Source organism: Lepisosteus platostomus, chromosome 4, assembly GCF_059453375.1.
Source record: "Lepisosteus platostomus isolate fLepPlt1 chromosome 4, fLepPlt1.hap1, whole genome shotgun sequence".
NCBI lineage: Eukaryota > Metazoa > Chordata > Actinopteri > Semionotiformes > Lepisosteidae > Lepisosteus > Lepisosteus platostomus.
In genome coordinates this window covers 47,902,298-47,926,719 of record NC_142614.1, presented here as the reverse complement: position 1 = coordinate 47,926,719, position 24,422 = coordinate 47,902,298, and the positions used below count along the sequence as shown (strand labels likewise).

Sequence of the window (24,422 nt, the reverse complement as noted above, 5' to 3'; positions counted from 1 at the left end):
TGGGACTCTGGATCATGATGATAGAGTTTTTGTAGTCAACACATTTGTAACATAGGCAGAGTTGTGATATTTTTAAAGTCATACCAATTTGTTGGTGTAATTTCTGAGCCTCAATTTGGTGAGTTGCTTTCAGTCGAATCTGGCTATTATCACATTATTATTTTAATATTGTTGCGTCCATTTCAGTGATGCCTGTCAGGCATTGTAATTAAATCATACATTCCAACTCACTAACACTTTAAAAATAAAACAGGTGATGCAGTTATTAATGTCAGTTTTGAAATCTGTTCATAGGTTCTCAAGAGCTCAGTGCAGGTCTAAGTCTCAGGGCCAGTGCTTTGGTCACTTTGTCTCTATAGGAGTGTTGGGGAGCTCCACTCGAGTTGCTTCTCAGCAGAGCCTGATGCACCAGCACTGGCAACACAAGTGTCGAGCCCCTGGCGCGAGTCTATGGAAAGGCAGTCCAACACAACAGTCACCCCTACGTCGAGGAGGTGAGTAAGAGGCCTTTATTTCTCTTTGCTTTTGTTTTGAGTTTTTTACAAACAAAACTTTTGAGTTTGAAAATGCTCTGTAGGTCTTTCATTTTTGTGTTTCATCAATGTCCTAGTTTTTTATAATACCTTCTAAAGTATATTTATTTATAAACACTTCACATCAAGACATCAAAAACAATCAAGATTAGTAATAATGTCTCCATCAGCATACGTGTGTACTCTGCATACTGTAATGCCATAGCACACAAGTGTAACTACAGTATATTATGATCAAGTCCTGTCTACGTACTGACCTAATATTCACAACAACAGTATTTGAAGCCCTATACAGACAGTATTCTGGAATAGAATATTAGAGTATTTTAGATGTAAAAATACAGCCTGGAAAGGAATTGACCCAATAATAACAAACAGCAAAAATCTGTTCAGGGGTTCACTATATAGGAAATAACAATGATACAGGACTAATATGTTTCTTTTTCCATCTATAATATATTTGGTATTTGAGGGATTTGATCATTTTGGGACCAGCCAGATTGCTTACAATGATCAGGCACAGTTATTTATCTCAGAAATCTCAGAAATTAAAACATTTTTAATTTTTTTGTAGACCTTGGGGTTCAGTATATAGGAAATAACAATGAAACAGGACTAATATGTTCTATTTCCATCTACAGTGGTATTTGCATCAGTGGTATTTGAGGGATTTGATCATTTTGGGACCAGCCAGATTTCCTTCAATGATCAGGCACCGTTATTTATCTAAACATTTTTACATTTTTTGTAGACTCTGGTGGATAACTTGTGAAAGCCTTTAGCTTGCTTTTAGAAAACACCTATCAAATCCCTTGCATGGCACTTTCATCTATGTACTGTACTTAATTATATCAGCAGCATTATAGAGTTGCTGTCATATGGCTGTAAGTTATGTTACAGCAGCAAAATATAGAGGAAAATCAAAATAAAATGCAAGTATATGTATATGAATACTATGAATCACAATTCAGTGCTGTGAAACAATTTATGTCATGGGGTCCAACAGTAAATATTTCAGAGGACTCAAAGTAAAAAAGTTTACCAGGACTAGTCCAGCTGGTCTCAAAACTGAGCCGGGCCAGGATTCCCCAGGGTTAACTTGTGCTTTTCTGTTATTACAGACACACAAGATGGGGCACGTCCAGGACCAGTGGAGGAGCGTGGGGAGTCTTAAGAAACGCCTGCGCATGATAGGGGGGGATGGATCTGCAGAGGAGAGGGATAACGTTGTAGATTAAACCGACCCAGGGACGCCAAATAATGTAGGGAAAACCGGTTCAGGGACGCCAAATATGTAATCATAGTGGCTCTCTGAAGGCACCAGTTCTGTAGGGTTTGGGCATTTACTGAGACAATTATTAATTGTAGCAGTAAATCACAAAGTTGATTCTTTTGATGGCTTTAGAATCCAACCATGCGACATAACTCAAACAACGCGCACACACAGGTACTAATACACGAGGATACATTTATTAATACATAGAATATGCATATAAACCTAACAGATCTTATCGAGAGGGTTATCAGAATACAAAAGGTATATTCGGTCAGTTACAAAGAGTTATACATATCAAGAGGACATACGTTCAGTATATCATTCATTAAGACCGTTTCATAAATGAACTTGGTTATAACTTCTACATTAGATACTCAAACAAGTACATAACTCTTAGGAATTAAATTGATATCAACTGGTTGGGATAACAATTGAATTCTCGAGCTGTAATGCATTGAAGTTGAATACTCATCCAATCTTTGGGGATTCAGATCTCCTGCGGGCACAAAGAAACAGTTGCAGGCTGTTGCTGTCCAATCCGCGCTCTCTGGCTCCGTGCTCATTGTTGGCATTAACTAGCAAAGTTTGTGCACAGGAGAAAAGATGACTGTGAGTCCCAGCAAGTCAGGAAGAGGACCGGTTCGTTCCTGATGAAGAGCTAGTTCTGAACAGTGATTCAGCTTTCCACAGTTCCAACCTGTTCACGAGGCCTGCTGCTGGCTACTCTCTGGCAACCTCCACTCTAGACTCTTAGAACAAAGGAAAGTTCTGGCACTCGGACACACTGGCCGTTCCGTGGTTGTCCGGGCTGAGTCTCAGGATGGTCAGGAGGCGCCCTGCGAGAATGTCCTGCCCTTGGGAGCCTTCTGCTCCTGGGCCGTCCTGCCCTGGAATTCTCCTTTGAATTCCCTTTAGAATCTGAATCTGAATCTTGTTGAATCTGAATCTGAATCTTGTTGAATCTCTCAGGCTCTTTGTGTTGCCTGTTTTTACCTGGAGGAACTTCAGCTCATTGATTGGCTGAAAGTTCCATGGGCATCAGAGTCCCACGTGGGTTACTCGGCCCTACCAGTCCCTGATTGGTTGATCAAGGTGAGATATGAGTCACTTAGTCCTGACACTTAGTAATGCAGTCCAGATGTCCAACTGGCACTCCCTAGACAGATAGGCGCCAATGGATGACCATTGATCATGATAGCCAGGCTTAGCTAAGTGCATCCCCCTTTGGGAGCTGTCCTTATCAAAAGAAAACATGTTGCATGAATAGTTTCTCTGTGGCTGCACCACAGAGATGAACAGAGAAATGGGGCCTCATTTGGGAAGGCTCAGAACACTTAATTCTGCCTTATTATTAAGCCTCACCGCTACAACGTCTCTTTCTGCCTCTGAAGAGTACCCCCCATATCGCAGGTCAGATCAGCATCTCCGAGCTGGCCCTCACCCAGAGCCTTCAGTTTCTGGCCTCTGACGACTGGTATGCATAAAGCAGTACAATCAGCATCCAACTATTCCGCTTTCTTGAATACAGTTCTGACTAGTGAAAATATAGACCTTGCTGCCCATAGCTCTATACAGTTAGACCTCTTTCTTTGTCCTGGTTGATATATTTCTTTCCTTTCACTGAATTAAGGGAGAGGAAGGTTGACGGACTGACCTTCATAAGGCGTCTGTTCCAGCATCACCCCGCCATCCTGAAGAGCAGACTGCACAATGTCTCCCAGGCGCTCGTGCAGGAGGTGTGATCTCTCCAAAATATTAATTGTTCATTTGTATGATTGCTTTTTACTGTTTTTGTATCCATTCTGAACCATTTATAGAGAATGGTTCAAGAGAGGGGTACAGACGAGGCTCTGCAGTGCTGACGGTGGTTTGCCTTTCCCCAGGTGAAGAACTTGCGATCAGCTGTGTCTAGGATGGCAGTGGTGTGTCTGAAAGACATGTTCACCTTCCTGCAGAGAGGGATGGACCCGGAACTGGGCAACACAGTTAAGGTGCTGCTGCACAAAGCCGGAGAATCCAACACATTCATCCTTCATGTACCCCTGCTCGTGCAGTCAACGCACTGCTGAATGGAGGTCTGAGGTGAGGGCAGAAATATACAGAATAGAATAATACCCAGAATCTTAGGGTCTGACTTCAGGAGCTGTGAAGGGTCATTTACGTTTCACGGAGCTTTAAATCAAAGCATGTACTAAAGAATGTTTACTACAATGCTAATATCCATTCATTTTCTAACCACTTTCTTCAGTTTATGGTGATGAGTTAGCTGGAGCCTATTTCTGCAAACAGTGGGTGTAAATCAGGCCAAACCTTGGACTTGTCACCAGTCCGTCACAGGACAGACACACAGACACGGACACGTGCACACTCACACCAGAAACACATGAGAACACACAAGCAGATAGCACCCCAGGTCCTGGTGGAGAGGATGGGCGCACGTAACCTCCCCAGGGAACTCACCAGCTGCATCCTGCCTGCTGCCACTCGGCTGGCACAAGACGCCTCCCAGGAAACCAGGTACAAGCTTGCTCTTTTCCTAGACGGGTAAGATGGTGATTTCCTTCAAGGAGCCAGCTTTGCAACTCCGTGGTGCAATGAGTCTCATGCAAAGATTTGTCATTTCAGACACTTTGGACAGCGGTTGCTGTCTTCCCTGAAGCACCGACTTTGAGCAAAAGGTACTGTCTGTGATCTGCGGTCCTGTATTTTACAGTACAGCTCTAATTTTAAAACAGAAACATTTCATTTCCTTTAAATTGAAAATGTAGGTCTAAAATTTATAAAATCACAATCTACATTCACAAACACTTAATAGGGGACAATATACATCATTAACAGCCGGACTGTTTAATTTATTAAAATGAATATTACATGTAGTATGTGCTCTAGAAACTTGCAGATGATTAAATATTGTAATACATTTCTACCAATGCATTTTTTAGGTTATTCTTTTTACATTTATAGTACTTAGCACAAAAAACTAATCTGGAATATTTTTAGCTTCCAATGTATTTAAAGGTATCGCTTACTAATTAAAAACTACTTTATTTTTGTCAATGTATGTTATTCATAATCAGTGAATGAATTAAAGTCATTACTGAATTGTGTGAAAGATGAAAAATGAAAGTACTGTGGCAGGCCTGTTCTGGTACACCCTTAATTAAATGCAGGTGGGCTGGAGCTTGAGGCTCCCAGTGATGTTGCTTGACTGATTGATGGACGTATTGTATTCTGTATGCTTCATGCACATGATCACCCAGCCCGTCTGTCTATCCTGGTGCCAACTTCCACCTTTACCAACTCTCCCACCTTTGTGTCTGTTAGACTTCCAAGTGGAAGAAGAGACGTAATGGTGGAGAATGAAACATCACAGTGAAGACATCAGAAAAGACAGATCTTGTGTTATTTGTGTTTATACTATTCTCTGCTGTTTCTTGGTGGTTTCAAGTGCTTAATAAAGTCGTTATTTTGAAATCATAATTGACCTTGCTTCTCCATTCTTTATGTATTGCCTGTGGCTCATATGCCTTAGAATGTTGGCTCAGTACTTGTTCAAGCACATCATGGAAACATAAATGCAGTGGTATTGCTGTACTTACATTTATTCCCCACCCTTTCTGTACTGTATGTATTGTAATGTTATAGTTATTTCTTGAACTAATTTCTGCCACTAACGACAGTCTAAGTTAAGTTGCTGAAGTTGAAGTTGCACTTCCTTTTTAGTTTCTACTTTTACTCCCAAGTTTGATTTACTGTTTATTATGAAGATGTCTATGGCGTTAACTCTGTCTATCAATGCCTTTGAAGATTTGGAATACTTGAATGGGTCCTTCCGAGAGTTCTTTTAACCTGACAGCATAGGAAATTCCTTTCAATCCCAGAAAGTATCTGGCTATTTTCTTTTGACTGATTCAATAGATCTCTTGTGTAAACACCATTCAACACAAACTTTCCAATCACAGTATACTTGTCCAAAAACAGAATCTTACCATTGTTGATACAGTATGTTCTCTTCAGTTTGGCTTGGATGTGTGGTCCCTTCAGGAGTATATTTTGATTGAGTGAAGGATATTTTGCATGTAAATGAGTGAAAGATTGTGGAAACTCTGAAGCAATCTGAACCCTAACCCTAACCCTAACGCAGATCTATAGCTTGGGTTATATACACTGCATTGCCCTGAGGGAGAATGTTGTCAAAAATGCCCTCAAAGAAAATGTTTGCAAGAAATTGATAACACTTATCAAACCCTTGCATTTTGCATGGAATGTACATGTATTTTATGGAATAAAGCCCAGAGTTTTAAGGTATACCTGACTGTTACCATAGTGCGTAACTAACTGGAACACTGCGGGACCGCTGTGTGCATACATTCACACTGCGAGAAATACTGGTCAATATGGGTTCGTGCAAACAACCCGCATATGACCACAGGAAGTCAAAACATCATTGAAACAAACTCAAAGTAGTCTCCAGTTATCTAGCCTATAAGCAGGGAATAAAGCTTGGATTTCTGAAACCCTTTCTTTATGTCCTGTTTTCATTCAGGTAAGAGTCAACTATATACTGTACACAATACTGCTGACAGACAGACAAAGCCTTGTGGTGTGAATCTTTTTTCTTGGTTTTATTTAAAGTGGCACTATGCAGTGGGATGCTGCTCATAAGCCAATAGCATTTAAACGACAATACCTAGAATGCTGCAACTAAGTGTTTTACACACGAGGCAAGTCCTCTGACCTTTCCCAGCCTTGCTTTGGGTTGTGAAAGTTTTTCATTTTTTTAATGAATCGACACTTGACACATGCCTCCAATGTAATGAATCTTTATTACTTTTTCTTACCAAAAAATCAATTTAAACTCTAGTTATTTTTAAACTTCTTACTGAACTATGGAACAGTTGCAGGGTTGCTATTTCTCTTCCATATTGGCAAACATGGAAAAAACTAAAATATAACCCTATTTTAAATGTAAAGTTTTTTTTTCCTTTTAAAACAACAGAAGTCTTCACATCTGAGGAAAAAATGAAGACATCATAACTTAGGAGAAGTCCTCATTGGTTGCAAAAATGATAAATTTTAACGAAACATTTTGAAATATAATGAAACAAATTAAACATTGCTATTTCTCATGGCCATGAGAAACCCTACAGTTCGCCTACCAGCCCAGAGTTGGTGTGGAGGATGCGATCATCTACATGCTGCAAAGGGCCTACTCACACCTGGACAGGGCTGGCAACACTGTAAGGATCATGTTTTTCGACTTCTCCAGTGCCCTCAATACCATCCAGCCCTTACTTCTAAGGAGGAAGGTGGAGGAGATGCAAGTCGATCCCTCCATGACCTCGTGGATCACTGACTACCTGACAGGCAGACCACAGTCTGTGAGACTTCAGAACTGTGTGTCTGAACAGGTAGTGAGTAACACAGGGGCACCTCAAGGGACAGTTCTTTCTCCATTCCTCTTCACCCTTCTATACTTCGGACTTTAAGCACAACTCAAAGTCATGCCACCTGCAGAAGTTCTCAGATGACTCTACAATTGTGGGATGTATCAAGGGTGAGCAGGAGGAGGAGTACAGAGGACTGGTCAGCAGCTTTGTGGAGTGGTCTGGGGTGAACCACTTGGAACTGAATGTAACAAAGACAAAGGAACTGGTGGTAGATTTCAGGAGGAAAAAGGTCAAACCTACTCCTGTCTACATCCATGGGAGTGGCGTGGAGATGGTGGACTCATACAAGTACCTGGGAGTGCACATCGACGATAGACTGGAATGGTCTAAGAACATCGAGGCCATCTATAAGAAGGGACAGAGCTGACTTTACTTCTTGAGGAAGCTCAGGTCCTTCAATGTATGTAGTAAGATGCTACATATGTTCTATCAGTCAGTGGTAGCGAGCGCCATTTTCTACGCAGTGGTATGCTGGGGCCCTGGGATTAGAGCAGTGGATTCTAAAAGGCTGAACAAGCTCATCAGGAGAGCAAGCTCTGTAATACGGTCTGACTTGGACCCCTTGGAGGTAGTGGCTGAGAGGAGAATCATGTTGTCATGGACAACATCTCCCATCCCCTCTATGACAGGCTTGTAGAAATGAAGAGCACGTTCAGCAATAGACTGATTCATCCACGGTGCGACAGGGAGCGCTACAGGAGGTCATTCTTGCCTTCTGCTATAAGACTGTACAATGCATCCACCTTGTGTCTGAGCAGAGGCAACATTGACAGTGATCTGTTTCTGGACTGAACGCATCTACACATCTACTGCTACATCTGTTCTTTTTCTTTTCTTTTCCCGTTTACATCCGTTTTTTGTGCAATACATGCCAGGGACCCGTGCAATACATTTATATTTATATCTTTATCTATATTTACATCTATATTTACTGTATATTCATATGTGTGATACAATTTTTCTGCTTACTGTTCTGTTCTAGTTTGTTCTTTGTGTGTCCGGACTGTGAGTAGCTCTTTTAGTGCACCCTCACTGTACTGATTGTATTGTATGTATTGTACTATTATTATTATTGTATCATTTGTTACACTGTGGCTGTGTTGACTGTGTAAAGCTGCTGTTGCACTGCAATTTCCCTCACGGGATCAATAAAGTATCTATCATAAAAAGCCACACACACACAAAAACCTTTTCAAGCTACGCTGCGTGTAAGTTCAAAACATCTACCGGTAATACATGGAACTAATAAAAATATGTAGACCTATGTTTCTTTCACAGTCTGAGTAACAAGCAAAACAAAATCCAAAAAATGAAAATTTTTGGAATTTAATAAATCCCAGTCAGACCGATGTTTTAGGTCTCAAAAAGAGGACATGCTAAATGTCACACCCCACACTCTCCCTCACAAAGGCCATTACATTCCCAAACCCACTGTTTCACAATCTCATTCCTAATTGAACCCATCACATTCCCACATGCACCAGGTTCCATAAATTCTCACTCCCAGACCAATTATCCAACCACGTCCCTTTCCCTTTAGTATTTAAAGTTCCCTCACGCCAATTTATGCTCCCTATTGAGAAGCCTCCCAAAGTATCCTCTTGTGTGTTTCTAAATTTTTTGATTGATCTGCTGGTTCCTAATCTTTGCTCCTGCCTTTTTGACCATTCTCTTTGGATTTTGTTTTTTGGATTGTCTTTCTGGGATTTCCCTAGTTACTGGACTCAGTGCTTCTCCAATTGACTAAGTCCCTGGATTATGTGTTTGGATTTGTCCCTGTGCTACTCCACATTATACAGGATTTGTGGTTCTGCATAAGGATCCTCTTATTCTGCTGATTGGTTCCCTGACACTAAATACTCAGCAATGACATTCATTAAATGCTGTCTTTTAATCAAATTTACATACATTTTTTGTGTTGCCCTCTACTAATAAAGTGAGCAGAGTTTGGGTTTAAGGTGCATTCAGACCCAGCTAAAAGGCTTTGTTTTGGCTGTTCTGGATGACTTGGAGCATGCCCTGACTGGCCTGAAAGTTAAGGCATTATTTTCCCATGTTTTCAGCTTGTAGAAAAAGAGTAAAGATAATGTGCACACCTTCCTTTGATATGTCTAGTGTGGAGTTGTCTGTCTTTCTATAGCTCAGATAAACCTGAATGATTAATTTATGCAGAATTCAATGATACAGTAAAAGATGGGCATCTAACAAACTCAGTTTTATGTTCCACTCAAGGAAACTCAGTTATGGTTGGCCATTTATAAGAAAAGATCACTTTATTGGCCATATTCAACTTCTTGTATAACGGATTTGTCTTTTTGCATACTCCAACTTGCTCTCCATGAGACACGGACTGGGAGAGAAGCTTGAGGCTCAAGCACAGTGTCAGCCATTTACAGTATAAAGCACCCCTGGAGCAGTGGGGGTTAAGGGGCCCTTACTCAGGGGTGTATGCTATCCTTGTATAATGTGTGATTGGGTGTGCAGAAGAATTAATTTATTATCTATATGAGCCTAAGTGGGATTTAGATCCAGTTATGACCATAAGTGAGAAGAGATGGGAGTTCATGCCTAGTTATTTAGTAAACATAAACTAATTTTCGACCATAGTCTTTTGATGTTGTTAAGGAAGGGCTAAGGCATTAGAAAGCAAGGCATTAGCAGGACACAAGTGCCCTGCAGACTCCAAAGTTGTTACAACGCAAGCAATAGCACCTTGGTACAGCTAACTGTTGTAATTCAGCACCTAATTTCTACTGTTTTGTCAAATTAATTTGCCTTATTCTTTCAAAGACTGTACTGTGTGGAATGGGGGAGCTACACATTGAGATCATTCATGATCGAATAAGAAGAGAATATGGCATTGAGACTCACCTTGGACCACTACAGGTGGCCTACAGGGAAACCATCTTGCAGTCGGTTTCCACCACAGGTATCACATTCACACCTCGGCACAATATGCCAGTAATATCTTCACTTTGACAGGTAACAATTGCTTGTGCTGTACAGTATATCAGTGGACATCAGTTTCTTAGAGGGCTCATCATTGATAACATGTCACAATTCCTCTTCACAAGGATATAGGATGTGTGTTCTACAAAATGACTGCAGGTTTTTTAGGTGTCTCAAATCACATGTCAGCATTTCTGCCTGGTGTGCATTCCAGCCAATATTTATGAAAGTATGGATTGTTTCTTTTTTCTGTGTCTGTTAGTAGAAAATGCTTTCGTTTTTTTCTTTCATTTCCCTACCCTCTACAGAAGCTTGACCCGTTCTAATCTGCTGCAGAGCCTGCTGTTCTGAAACTATTCCTGAGTGTCGTCGTTCTCCCTTTGTCAGACACATTGGACAGAAGCATTGGAGACAAGAGACACCTGGTGACAGTTGAGCTGGGAGTGAGCCCCTGCGCAGAGGGTAGCTCCACTGCTGCCCCTGCCATCAGCTTTGAGGACAGTGTGGAAGAGCAGCTTCCTTTGGATGTGAAAGAGGCAGTGGAGAATGGAATACAAAGTGCTTATCTCCAAGGTAACGGGGCTCTTAAATGGATTTGGGCTATCAGTGACAGGCAGTTTTCTTTGGTTATTGAAGCACCATTATTTGGGTCAGTTTCAGATTCTGATACCAAGAATGGTTTCCAATATAGAGGATGTGTACTATAGCTTGACAAAATGTCCAAAAAATGTTTATCTCATTTGATATTGCAATAATAAAGTCATGTATGTGAAGGCTCACCTTGAAGCATTGTTTTTAAGCACTACAGTTTGCATAAACTCTGGTTGTTTACATATCTTTTGTTTTGAACAACTTTTCATTTAACTTCTTAAGAGTCAGTAGTGGAGATCAAGTTCTGGTGCTAGGGTGTCAATTTTTACTGACGTGTTTGAAATAGTGATGTACATTCTGTAAATTGTATAAGTCCTCTAGAATTATACTTTCATATGTTATGCTGTCTAATTAACTAAGGTAAGGAGTATTTCATATTTATGGTGTATACACAGCTGAAGAGAGGTTCTGAACTACTCAGCTTGAATTAGGTAGTGTTAAATGATGATGTATGGGTGTGAAAGCTAGACCCTGAAAAAAGCTGACCGAAAGAGGATGGATGCTTTCAAGCTATTGGTGCTAGAGAAGACTGTTACGGATACCATGGACAGCAAGGGTCACCAATAAAGAGGTTCTGGAGCGCATCAAGCCAGAAATCTTGCTTAGGGAAAGATCACCAGACTCCGGCAATTGGAGAAAGCAAATATGCTTGGAATGGTCAGTGAAACAAGAAGACGAGGCCACCAAAGAACGCGGTGGCTCGACGCCAACAAAACGGACACTGGTTAAGCTATAGAACAGCTGAAAGGGAAAGTCCAAGACCGGAAAGCGTGGCGAGAGATGGCCTATAGAATCGCCGAGAGTCGGATCCGACTGACCGGATAACATCATCATCATCAAATGATGATGTGGATGTGTAGGTGCACTGTCAAAAAAGCTTCTAAAAAGCTGCAATTTTACATGTTTGTCCATGTGCTTTCTACATATGCAGCCATTTCCTGATTCTCCAATGCCATTCAAAGTAATTCCAGGTCCACTGCTGGGGTTCCCGGTGCAGGATGTGGTCACTACAGTTTACTCTGTCAGCATACAGCCTGGGACATCAATGGCCATGGTCTCAGCCTGTGTGTCTCGCTGTATGCACAAGGTAACATTTGCTCAAAAGGAAAAGATGAAGACTAGGATAATCATGCAGCACAATACAATTTCTTCAACCCGTTTGAAATCATGATGGAAGGCTCATTTCTAGAAAGTAGTCCCCTAAATGAATAAACCGATGAAAGAAAACATGAGAGAAATATATGTAGAAAGAAAAGTCATTGCTTATTGCAAGACAGAAGTTAAAGATGCAATTGTTAAATGTTCTGAGTAGCCCAGGGCACAATACATAGAGGTTAGAAGTGTTGTGCTGTTTTTTACAATTGGCTTTGTTAGACCAATATGCTAACAACAAAATCAGTTTGTTTTCTTTCAATTTGATTTAAAAATACAACTCAAATATCAAATGCTATATTAAATGTTTATTGCTGCAATTTAGTCTTAATCTATTCAAATTTATCGATGAATAGACGGGCCAGAAGACTGGGTTTTTAGTGACAGAATAAATGTTTATATTTTTTATAGAACATTTAAGCTTGTTTGTCCTTCAGGTTTCATTACAATATGGGCATTGTTGTTTAAAAACATATTTAACAAAGTATTCATCAGGAAACAATGGAGTGTGATGGGAGTGAGCATTTCTTTACAAAAATGACTTTTCTTTTGTTCATCTTTCTCACAGGGTTACTTCACAGTCCTTTGCGCTCTGACATCTGGCACTGCCACCTTCACACTGGAACTGTCCAGCTACGAAGCCATGACTGCCCATGATCAGAACACCCTTCTCAGCCGAATGACAGGAGTGGCATGAAGCCTTCAGCCAAACATGTTTGAAACAAGGAGTACAAGAAACTGTTTAACTCTTGAAAGCATCAGGCTCATACAAAATGTAAACTGGGCTTTGTCTTTTAAGAAGGGGTTGAAAAGACCTGCATTTCCTTTCATGTGTTGTCATCCATTTTGCTGCAGGATATAACTTTGGAAACACACTAAACTGACTTCAAAGTTTGGAATTACCAGCTACAATTCTCTTAATAAATTATGTACAAAAGCTCTAAGAGTAGAATAGGTGATTGTTATGGATAAATTAAGATGTACTGAACAAAGTAACATTTTACACACATCAATAAAAAATTAAAATGCAGAAGCATTAAAAACGACCCCAAGAAAGCTAGTGCCTTCTTCTTTCAGTCTTATTTCCACAGTGGAGTCTTAGGTCATGGTTGAACTGAGTTTAACGGGACATATTTTAACATGGAGTGTTGCTAGGGCTGCAAATATCAGTACCTCTTCCAACAGGAGACACTTTAATGTTCAAATGCGGGACTTTCTGGGTCACAAGGGTCGGCTGGCAACCGTACTCGCCTCAAAAGCAAAGGAGTCCTCACGCGTCATTCTGTTGCGGTGGGAGACATGAGTGAGCACAGTGTTGATGAGCAAGTTGCTCAAACCTAACGTTTCCGAAGGGGTGGAACTGAAGTACGGGAATAATCTCGAGGGTGGAGCATCGATAGTGTTACACCGAGATAACAGATTTGCAACTTTTTTTTTAGTCAAGAAGCAATACAAAGAAGAACAATCTCCCACTCCTCCTCACTGAAACATTCACCGCAGTGGCAGCTCCTCCACCTTCTTCATCTCAAAACGCGACTCTAGCTCCACAAAAAAGATGAACGAGGTCGGATTTTGTAATTGGAATTGCATTTTCCAAATTCCAAAGTTGCAAAATATTTTTTTCACCCGAGCATTTGTTTTCAATTAACCTGAACGTCATTTTCGCAGATCGCGTCTTATATAGGTCACGTGCTCAATCTGTAAAGCGCTACGCAGCGATCAGCGCGTCATCTCTGAACTCACAATTGCATTATTACTGAGAGAGTGACGGATTGCTCAAGGGGTTAAAATGATCGTAGTTTCTCATACTGTAGGTTATTGCTTTAGCTCATTCTCTTCGTCAGGGCATATATAAAAAAAAACGTATTGCACGCCCGGTAGTAATGGTCAAGAGAGTGGCAAACTATTGCAGCAAAACTTTATCGGATTAGGAATACCGCAGCAAAGCAGAAAGGTACCTATAGATTTTAGGAGTAGTTACAGTACCCTTTAAGAGAAGTTGCTTTCACTGAGACTTTATCTGGTATAACATTAGTGTTTCACTATTTTTCTATTAGTTAGAAATAGTTAGAAATAGTCTGGTGTAATATTTTAAAAGTAAATTAATATCACGTGCGTGTAACACAAGAATCGTTAGCTGGAGAAAGGAGCAATAGAAAGGTTTTTTTAAAGCCGACATTTTTATAAATGGAAAAACAAACATATCCGAAAACGATAACGAGTAAGAGTGGGGTGTGAATTCGAGCACTGGGCTTGTTACTTTTGGATGTGTGCTTACTTCATTCACCTACTGTAAGTCTGATTCTGCACTACTGAGTACATTTCCAGGAGCTGTTTTTTTTACACCAGAACCACACATCGTATTAAGAAAATAAATCTTTCCCGTTAAACATCTAGTAGCCAGTTCTGTCTATTTCTTCTTGTGCCAGTTCTTCTACAAAACGTCACCCATGTCATGAAATACAGTACATACTCTGTATGCACAATCCGTATCTCTACTGAATTTCTTTCAGACTTCAAAGTACCTTTTTTTCTTCTTATGTTTTATGGTCCCAATAAATTAATTCCCTGATCACACTGTCTTTTCTTCTGATATTGCCAAGTTTTTGTCCTCTCTACCAGATTATGAACAGTGCATGATAAGGCTTTCTAGTAGTCTCACCTTGTAGTCTGTTTTCAGATCTGACCTTAAGACCCTGGCAGTCACATAGATCTTATGATGTATTCTGCATGTTGTCTTCTGTATATTGATTTATTTGGTACAATGATCTCTCCTAAATGTGCACTTTCCTAAGAAAGAATGTTTTCTGAAAACTGCTATGTAAAATAAAGATTAATAATCGGTATACATATCACATAGGTAATATCAATCGCCAGACAGGATTGTACTATAGGCATCTGGGTGTTTATGATGATTTTTTCATGTTAATTAGAACAATAAAATTACAAACAAAATGTTTGGGTATAAAACAAGAAGTGTGTAGCTTACTCCCTTCAGCATTGAAGCAATACATAAGGTTTGCAACAGTAGTAAAATCTCATTTATAATACTGCATTCATTTGTATTCACCATACCTCTAAACTTACATTAGGTAATTAAATGTTCAGACTTTTATAGTTCAGTCGATTGGTGAATCCATAAAAATGAAAGATGTGAGAGATATTCTAGTTTTTAAAAATCCAAGGAGTGTAGATAGATAGGGTCAAGCAGTTTTTGTAGCAAAAGAGCCACAACTTGAAACTAAAAGAGAATTAATTCTTGAAACATGCTGTGGTATTGATGCTTCAATAAAATGGCTGGGCTGCTTGTTACTTTGGAGAGCTGTGGGTGCTTTTAACAGGATTCCTAGTTAGGTGTCTTAAGGCCCAATCTGGGCTCCTTGAAGTAGCAGCTAGAAATGGGATCTATATACAGTTAGGGGTGGCTTCTCTTTGTTCTTCAGATTACAATCTGTATGTCTAATAATTTTTTTAAATCATCAAGGAGCTGAGTTGCATTAACATTCATCTTTTATAAACATGCTGCTTATAAACTCTGCAAGTACAAATCAGCAAATAGATAATATTAGCAGTAAGTACAGCCCCCTATTACTGTTTCTCCAGTTGTAAATTATAGAATAGAACTGCCTGCTTAGAGTTTGCTGCATTTTGGTTTATGAAATCATTAAGAAGAGATTTAGGACAGTCTATACAGGTCTGAATGTTTGTAATCCCATATTTTTCGTGTTTGATTTATACATTCCATTACATCTGTCAATATGCGATGTTACTATTGTAATGCTTGAGTTGAGTACAGATAACACATCACAACTCTTTGAGGAGTTTTGCTTGAGTGTCAGTTTTAATACTTGTCATTTTTAAAGTAGCAAATCAGAATAGTTTGTAATGAAAACTGTGTTAAGTAAGTAGACTGGATCCAGTGATATCACTGTCCAAATTTGGACATTTTATTGAAGCAAACAGGATTTTACTGTTTGGACTCCTTGGAAGAGAAGGAGATTACATAAGCTACTACTGTTCTTGAGTCCTCAGGTTCATGTTCTCAAAAGAAATGAAAGTAGAGATGATGAGCTGAGAACTGTACTTAAATTGAATACAAATTATCACTATATCAGCTGTCTGTCAACATGGTAGCTAAAACTGATCTACATGTTTTAAATGTCTCTTGCACTCTTTCTACATCAAATATTTAAGGATATTCAGATTCAATTACAGTACATGGAAATGATAAAATATGTAAATTAGTAAAACATGCATTTGCTACAAAAACTGCTGTTTTTCTGGAAATCAGACATTGAGGATTAACAAGCACTAAGAACTTCATTGTTCCTGCCTCTCAGATGGACAGAGATCCCTGGTCTCCCCACCTGAGTGGCTCCTCTGAGAAAGACCTGCAGTTCACTAGAACAATGAATATAAGTCAGAAAAATGCCAAACGTGCCAAACGCATTGGTAAGTACCTGATTTATACTTTCTAGACTATTAATTTCAGGCTGAGTAATGAGTTGAGAACTGTAGTTATCAGTGTGTATACAGTCTATTTTGAATTCTTTAGCTAATTCTGAATCCAGAGAAAAAGGAGTAATTTAGGCTTGCATTAACTCCACCAAAATCATTCCAAACATTTCTGTCCATGGTGTGGTAAAAGAAAGTGAAGTACATTTCCCTCCTTGTGTGAGGAAAAAGACATGTGCTCCTGGTAGGGAGTAGTCTGTGTCAGTAACATGCAGTATGTTGGCAGGGCTGGAGGAGGTGAAGTGGGTTGTGCGTGTGCAGTGCTATATGCATGAAACACCAGGCACATTGAGAGGTCTTGCATGATTAGCAGTTGCTGAACAAAAAGATTTTCTGCTGTCCCTGTCAGAGCTGAGGATGTGATCAAGATAAATTGAAATTAAGACTAAATTAACAGAGCTTTGATGGGATTAACCTGCTTTGCCAAAGTGCACTGATTCCCATTATTGGTGTTTGTGTGGTCACCTGTTTTGTTGATTCCTGGCTTTTCAATGCATCTGCCCTCTGCTGCCTCTATTTCTTCTCCCCTGTCCCAAACTCTGTCATGGCAAAATACAGTAGCAGCTTGTTCTGAACTTGGCAGCAAGCTAGGGAGTAAGATTATTCCTCTTCAGAGACTGATATTTGTAACTGATCAGTATTAAAGCAATGTTTCTCAACCCTGCTTCTGGAGTATCTTTTAGTTTTCCTTCCAGCTGGTGGTACAGTGGTGAGCACTGGCTCACTTCCTGGCGTGCTATCTGCAACACTAAATTAAATAAAGTGGTTAGAAAATAAATGTGATCTAGTTGCTTTTTTTATTTTTCATGAATGCCTTTCCTACTGTGTCCTTCAGGTGAAGCCCTTGAGAATTGCCCTGTGCTAACTAAAGCCACGCTTGTGCGTTCTCGCTGCTTCTCCAATGGAATCAAGCCTGTGCCGCCGAACGCCCAACCCAGGTCTGTCCATGACACACGGCCCTCAGAAATGTACACATTGCAGACACATTCAGAGCAATTAAAATGCTGCCTTTACAACTCAAGACGGTTGTGGCTTTCATAAACAGTGCACTGAAGCTCGTTTTCCAAACTTGTTACTCAGTTTTTGCTTACTGCCACACAGGTAGCCTACTACTTTTAGAAACATCTTTTCTGTTTTTTTGTGGGGGCTGGAGTGAAGAGTGTTGATAAAATTAGCTTGTTGTTGTCCAAGCTTGCATCTTTTGTGGTTTTATGTGCTTCAAAGCAGGACTGTGAACTTGGCAAGGGAGTGAACACAGTTGACAACACTGCTCGAACTCTGTAAAGATGACAGAGCAGTGTTTATCATTTTTTCACTTTTCTCCACTGTCTCCATTTGTGTCTTGCCTGCAGGTCCGATAACTCCCCTTCATCAGTAGCAAGGCCTCGCTTGGCTGGAGTCCCCTCCAGAAGGCTGATGGCTGCTTCGAGAGTGGAGTACAGCCCCAACCAAGGTGCTGACAGCTGGAGCTGCTGGCCTGTCATTTGTTTGAATGTGTTTGGTTGTGTGTATGAGTGTGTGCTGAGTAACCATCTGTGGGACTGGGCAAAATGGAAAGTAACCTAATCAGTACAGCTCTAGGTTTGAGCAATACAGGACAGTAGAGGTTGAAACTTCCTGTCTGCTGGGACTCATTTAGAGTTAAAGAGATAAAGAAATAAAGAACTTGCCTATTTTCCTTCTTGGTCGGTTCTTGCATTTGCCCTCCTTGTGTTGAGGGTGGTGCGAGTGTCAGTGTGTCTGCTACTGTGGGCTGTGGTGTTGTGAGATTGGTGAAAAGGGTGACATTTCTGAAGGGTGTTGAGAAATTTTGACCTTGTTTTGCAGGGGTGACCTCAGATGTGAGTGAAGTGGGACAGCAACTGATCTATTCTAACGGGCCTGCTGAGCCTGAGGAGGACAGGCTGATAGTGGTGTCCCCTCCTGCTGCCAGACCCCCGGGCCGAGTGCCCCGCAGAGTGTCCAGAATCCCCACATGTGAGTCGGCAGCACCATTGGTTAAGATGTCACTAATGATAACAGGGACTGGTACCAGAGTTACATACTGTACAAAAGCTCACTGGTAACAAAAACTCTCTCATGGCCTGTAAAGAGGGATTTATTACAGACTTGATACTATTTCTTTCTGACATCCGACCTTCGTAACTGTATATAAAAAAAACTTACCTTTTTATCCATGATCCAGGATTCTCCAGCAGCATTGAAAAGAAATGTTATTATAACTAATAACAACTAATCTGTTTCAAAGACCTTTAGAACTCTCAAGGACTTGTGAACTGATCTGTAGACAATGGGCACAAATCAAGCCGCGCTAGAGATAACAGCACAACCCAGGATTTATTGAACTCTGAGGTGTGGCCATGCCAGTTCACATTACTGTACACATTACAGTTCCAGCTGTACCAACACACCAACAGATGGCGTGACAGAGTTTTGAGTATTGGGTGTGAAGTTTTGGTTCTGTAAGGCAGTAGATCATCAGGTGACAAAAGCTCACAAGGTGATGATATCTCCAGATTCACCGAGAAAACCCCAAGGAGCTCCTTCAGAGTAAGCAAACTCATTTGCAGTAGATTCTGGCCAGAATACAGGTGGGTTTTGTTTTTGTTAACCCCAGCAACTCTGCTTCCCCCACCCAGTTATCCCAGAGCCTTGCCAGCCCCAGGTTTCAGGGAAGAAAGGGCTCCTGAGGATGTCACAGAACAGTGGTGGAGAGGACTCGGACATGCAGTTCCTGAGCCCCACCAACCCTTCTGACAGAGAGAGAGGTGGAAGACTGGTAGTGGTTACAGTCAGGTTGATTTGCACAACTTGACTTCCATGTGGTGAAAGAGCAGGGGACTTGATGTAGTGTTTTAGCAACAATGGCAACTTGTTAGGAAGACTGCCATCCTGACTAACCACTACAGCCTTCACAGTAGACAAGCAGTCCTCACCCTTTATTCTTCTTAAAGGTGAAGTGGAAATATAGTTTCCTCTCAGAACGTTATGTTCAGACAGTATGTGTAAGCCCTGTCTGTGTTCTTCAGGTGAAGCCCAGGGAAGGACCTTCCCAGAGCTCCTCAGAGCCTCTCAGATGTGCTCCACAACCTGCCGCTGTGTATTCAGTGGGATTAAACCCGTGCCCCCGATCTCTAGAGGCACAAAGCCCTTGCCCGACAGGGACCAGGGCATGCCCAGGGACTCCGGAAAGGCCGGCCAGACAGGGCGCCCAACGGAAAATAACCTGCAGGTTTATGGAGAAGAGGAGGCAGTGGACTACGAGGAGGTCAGAACACACCAGGGCCTTTCTAACCCACATATCATCATTTAAATGTGCAGAAAAAGGAAGGGATAAGAGCTTGCTTGTGTAGTTTTATTTGGTTATGTTCTTCAGGAGGTTTCAAGGTTTCATTCCCAAGTCTTTTCTATTTTGCTTTGCACAAAAAGTACAATAAGCTGTGCGAATGCACTGGCAGTGAGAGCCCAGCTGGGTTAGGAACTGAGAAGGAATGTTAAAGGCTTGTGTCTTTTGTGTTCTTCAGAGGCCGAACTCCCTCAGGTTCCTGCAGTACACTGTGGCAGAGGAGCAAGACTTGCTCAGCTCACCCCCACACAACTTCCTCGATGGCATCAAAGCCGGGTCAGTCCACAACAGCTCATGGCCCACAGACACACGCCACCTTTACAAATAACAACGCCTACAAAAAAAGCTGAGACAAAAAAACCCAAAATATACTAAAAGCAACAGTTAACATAGTTCAGCTGCGTCAGCATGCGTAGGCTTCAAAGGAACAACTAATAGATTTATTCCATGCTGAAAAGAGAAGAAAGAAAACACAAAGTTTCGGCTGTGGAGCCTTCTTCAGGTTTGAGTTAGTTAACATATTCAGAATGATGAAGTTGTCTGCTTGTGGATCATGCTGGCATCTTTTTCTTTAGTGGCTTTTACATGCTCCATAGCAGGGCTGTGAACATGGTGATCTTTTAATGTCTCACTGACAGAGAGTGTCCTATATTTACAATGTTTTTTGTACAGATAAAACTTTGTGGAGGGCGCGGTGGACATCACAACATTCTTGCCTGTGGGGTTGGGGATCACAAAATTGACAGCTCTGTTCCAGCTCTGTAAAGATAACTGTCAGAGCAGTGCTGATCGTTATTATTTTTTTCACTTTTCTCCTCTATGTCTCTGTGTCTTCCCTGCAGGTCCGATAACTCCCCTCCTTTAGCAGCAAGGCCTCGCTTGGCTGGAATCCCCTCCAGAAAGCTGATGGCTGCTTCCAGAGTGGAGGACAGCCCCAACCAAGGTGCTGACAGCTGGAGCTGCTGGCCTGTCATTTGTTTGAATGTGTTTGCTTGTGTGTTTGATTGTGTGCTGAGAAACCAGCCGTGAGACTGGGCAAAACTGAACAGTAATTAAACATTACAGCTTAGGTTTTGAATGGGGCAGTCTGTTTCAGTTTTTTCTTTTCTAGACTAGATTACTGCATTTCCTACACAGTAGCTGTTCATTATTGCTGCCTACTGGGTCTTATTTAGAGATAAAGAAATAAAGAATAACACCTGCCCACATTTTTCTCAGTTGATTTTGGCATTTGTACTTCGGCATGAGTGTCAGTGTATCTGCTGATGTGGGTTTTGACAGGTGAAGGGTGTTGAGAAATGCGGACTTTGTTTTGCAGGGCCTGGTGAGCCTGAGGAGGACAGGCTGATAGTGGTGTCCCCTCCTGCTGCCAAACCCCCGGCCCGAGTGCCCCGCAGAGTGTCCAGAATCCCCAGACGTGAGTCGGCTGCACCATTGGTTAAGATGTCACTAATGATAACAAGGACTGGCTCCGAAGGATAATTTTCAAACACAGACATCCCATTCCAATTGGTCAAATTCCCATGCATGAACACAACCTACTGTACGTGATTTCTTCTCCTATTATTATTTTCTGAGGAAAACAGAGGAAAATTAACTATTAAGCTTTGATTCTTTGTTAAATTATGCGTTATGTGATGCATTATGTGATAGTTAGCCCACAGAGGAATGATAATATCAGATGGGAATGCAAGCTTTAACTAATCTAATGTAGTCAATGTGACTCTGGATCATGATGATAGACTGTGATAGACTCTGTGTCAACAAATGTGTAACTTTGGGAGAGATGTGATGTTTTTTAAGTCATAACAATTTGTTGGTATAATTTCTGAGCCTCAATTTGGTGTGTTGCTTTAAGTCTAATCTGGCTATTATCACATTATTACTTTAATATTGTTGTGTCCATTTCAGTGATGCCTATCAGACCATGTAATTAAATCATATATTCCAACTCACTAAAACATTGCTTTGGTCACTTTGCCTCTATAGGAGTGTTGGGGAGCTCCACTCGTGTTGCTTCTCATCAGAGCCTGATGTCGTGCCCTGGGCAAGGTATCAGCACTGGCAACACAAGTGTCGAGCCCCTGGCGCGAGTCTATGGGCAGGCAGTCCAACAGAACAGTTACCCCCAGGTCCAGGAGGTTAGTAAGAGGCCTTTATTTCTCTTTGCTTTTGTTTTGAGTTTTTTACAAACAAAACTTTTGAGTTTCAAAAAATGCTCTGTAGGTCTTTCATTTTTGTGTTTCACCAATGTCCTAGTTTTTTATAATACCTTCTACAGTATATTTATTTATAAACACTTCACATCAAGACATCAAAAACAATTTAGACATCAAAAACAATCAAGATTAGTAATAATGTCTCCATCAGCATATGTACTCTGTATACTGTAATGCCATAGCACACAAGTGTAACTACAATATATTTTGATCAAGTCCTGTCTACGTACTGACCTAATATTCACAACAACAGTATTTGAAGCCCTATATAGACAGTATTCTGGAATAGAATATTAGAGTATTTAGATATAAAAAATACAGCCTGGAAATGAATTGACCCAATAATAACAAACAGCAAAAATGTCTTCAGGGGTTCACTATATAGGAAATAATAATGATACAGGACTAATATGTTTCTTTTTCCATCTATAGTATATTTGGTATTTGAGGGATTTGATCATTTTGGGACCGGCCAGATTGCTTACAATGATCAGACGCAGTTATTTATCTCAGAAATTAAAACATTTTTACATTTTTGTAGACTCTGGTGGATAACTTGTGAAAGCCTTTAGCTTGCTTTTAGAAAACACCTATCAAATCCCTTGCATGGCACTTTCATCTATGTACTGTACTTAATTATATCAGCAGCATTATAGAGTTGCCGTCATATGGCTGTAAGTTATGTTACGGCAGCAAAATATAGGGGAAACTCAAAATAAAATGCAAAAAGGCTTGCCAGATATAATAATAAAAATAATAATAATAATAATAATAATTGCTTACACTTATATAGCGCTTTTCTGGACACTCCACTCAAAGCTCTTTACAGGTAATGGGGTCTCCCCTCCACCACCACCAATGTGCAGCATCCACCTGGATGATGCGACGGCAACCATAGTGCCCCAGAACGCTCACCACACATCAGCTATCAGTGGGGAGAAGAGCAGAGAGTAATGAAGGCAATTCATAGATGGTGATTATTAGGAGGCCATGATTGGTATGGGCCAATGGGAAATTTGGCCAGGACGCCGGGGTTACACCCTTACTCTTTTCGAGAAACGCCCTGGGATTTTTAATGACCACAGAGAGTCAGGACCTCGGTTTTACGTCTCATCCGAGGGACGACGCCTGTTTACAGTATAGTGTCCCCATCACTATACTGGGGCATTAGGACCCACTTGGACTACAGGGTGAGTGCCCCCTGCTGGCCCCACTAACACCTCTTCCAGCAGCAACCTTAGTTTTAGCAAACTATGGAAGATATTAACAGACGTTCGGGAGGGATAACAATGACAAGTCAATCTCACACAGCTGTTCCTAATCACCAGCATTATAAAACTAGCTACATACAGTATACTGAACTCCAACACCTCCCTTCGCATTTATCTCAAACATTCCTCCTACACCCCATCTCCACCTTGCAGCTACCCCTCGGTTCACTCAAATGACTGGGGTTCGAGACTGCTTGTCTTATGGCCAGGAGGCTGCCTATTAACCAGATGGGTTAAACCAAATTTTTCTAGGTAGGTATTGCTAGCATTCACAAAACATTCAGTTCTTGGATGTTGTTGTCCCTAGTGAAATAAATGTTATGAACACAACTCTACTGGCATCCAATAATAATATTTATAAGACGCAGTAGAAAAATATATATAGAATTTATGGAAATGTCTTTAAATTGTGTTTGTGTCTTTAATGATTGGGATTAGACTCTGAATATACTGTATGCGTATGTATAATAATTTTTTTTTATAGTAGAATTTTTTTTTATACTGTACTCCCCCAAAAATATACACAACAGCAACCAAGTCCTGAGGGTGACAAGTAGTTACAAAAATGTTTTGTTCTTCTCTTTTTAGAAAACGTAAGTAAATTAAATCATATCTGTTCTGTCAATTTGTATGATTTTTTTTTTACAATCCAAGTTGTTTATGCTACAGATGATATATTCTTGTGCAATTTAGTTTTAGCTGAGATCTGAGCAGTTGATTACTCTAAACACTATCCTTTCCTTTCCTTTCACTATCCTGTTCCCAGGGTGATTTTATTGCTGGCTACACAATTGCAATTTCTTTTTCTAATTTGCTAATACTGGCACTGACACTGATACTGACAATACATCAGTACTGTTTTTTTAGGTGGAGCAAGTACAAGTAAATGTATATGAATACTATGAATCACAATTCAGTGCTGTGAAACAATTTATGTCATGGGGTCCAACAGTAAATATTTCAGAGGACTCAAAGTAAAAAAGTTTACCAGGATTAGTCCAGCTGGTCTCAAAACTGAGCCGGGCCAGGATTCCCCAGGGTTAACTTGTGCTTTTCTGTT

The 24,422-nt window shown here is 40.7% G+C and overlaps 2 protein-coding genes and 1 long non-coding RNA gene across 4 annotated transcripts; all 3 read left to right on the top strand.

The window, feature by feature from the left end:
• Positions 1–3,863: 3,863 nt before the first annotated feature.
• Positions 3,864–5,289, top strand: LOC148673331 (uncharacterized). Of its 2 annotated transcripts, none has more exons than XR_015936205.1 (3): positions 3,864–3,891; positions 4,435–4,487; positions 5,134–5,289. It is a non-coding gene; the product is annotated as an uncharacterized LOC148673331 (long non-coding RNA). The 2 variants fall into 2 exon arrangements; XR_015936204.1 differs by lacking the exon at positions 3,864–3,891 and adding an exon at positions 4,077–4,326.
• Positions 5,290–10,038: 4,749 nt separating this feature from the next.
• LOC148673330 (ribosome-releasing factor 2, mitochondrial-like) lies at positions 10,039–12,740 on the top strand. Its single transcript, XM_088630844.1, has 4 exons — positions 10,039–10,188; positions 10,596–10,781; positions 11,831–11,946; positions 12,580–12,740. Exons 1-4 carry the CDS (start codon positions 10,065–10,067, stop codon positions 12,706–12,708), a joined length of 555 nt encoding a protein of 184 aa, XP_088486970.1. The 5' UTR covers positions 10,039–10,064; the 3' UTR covers positions 12,709–12,740.
• Positions 12,741–13,856: 1,116 nt separating this feature from the next.
• Positions 13,857–19,341, top strand: LOC148673329 (uncharacterized). Its single transcript, XM_088630811.1, has 6 exons — positions 13,857–13,965; positions 16,352–16,463; positions 17,362–17,464; positions 17,879–17,979; positions 18,354–18,503; positions 19,166–19,341. The coding sequence occupies exons 2-6, from the start codon at positions 16,352–16,354 to the stop codon at positions 19,339–19,341; spliced, it is 642 nt and encodes a 213-aa protein (XP_088486937.1). The 5' UTR covers positions 13,857–13,965.
• The last annotated feature ends 5,081 nt before the right edge of the window (positions 19,342–24,422 follow it).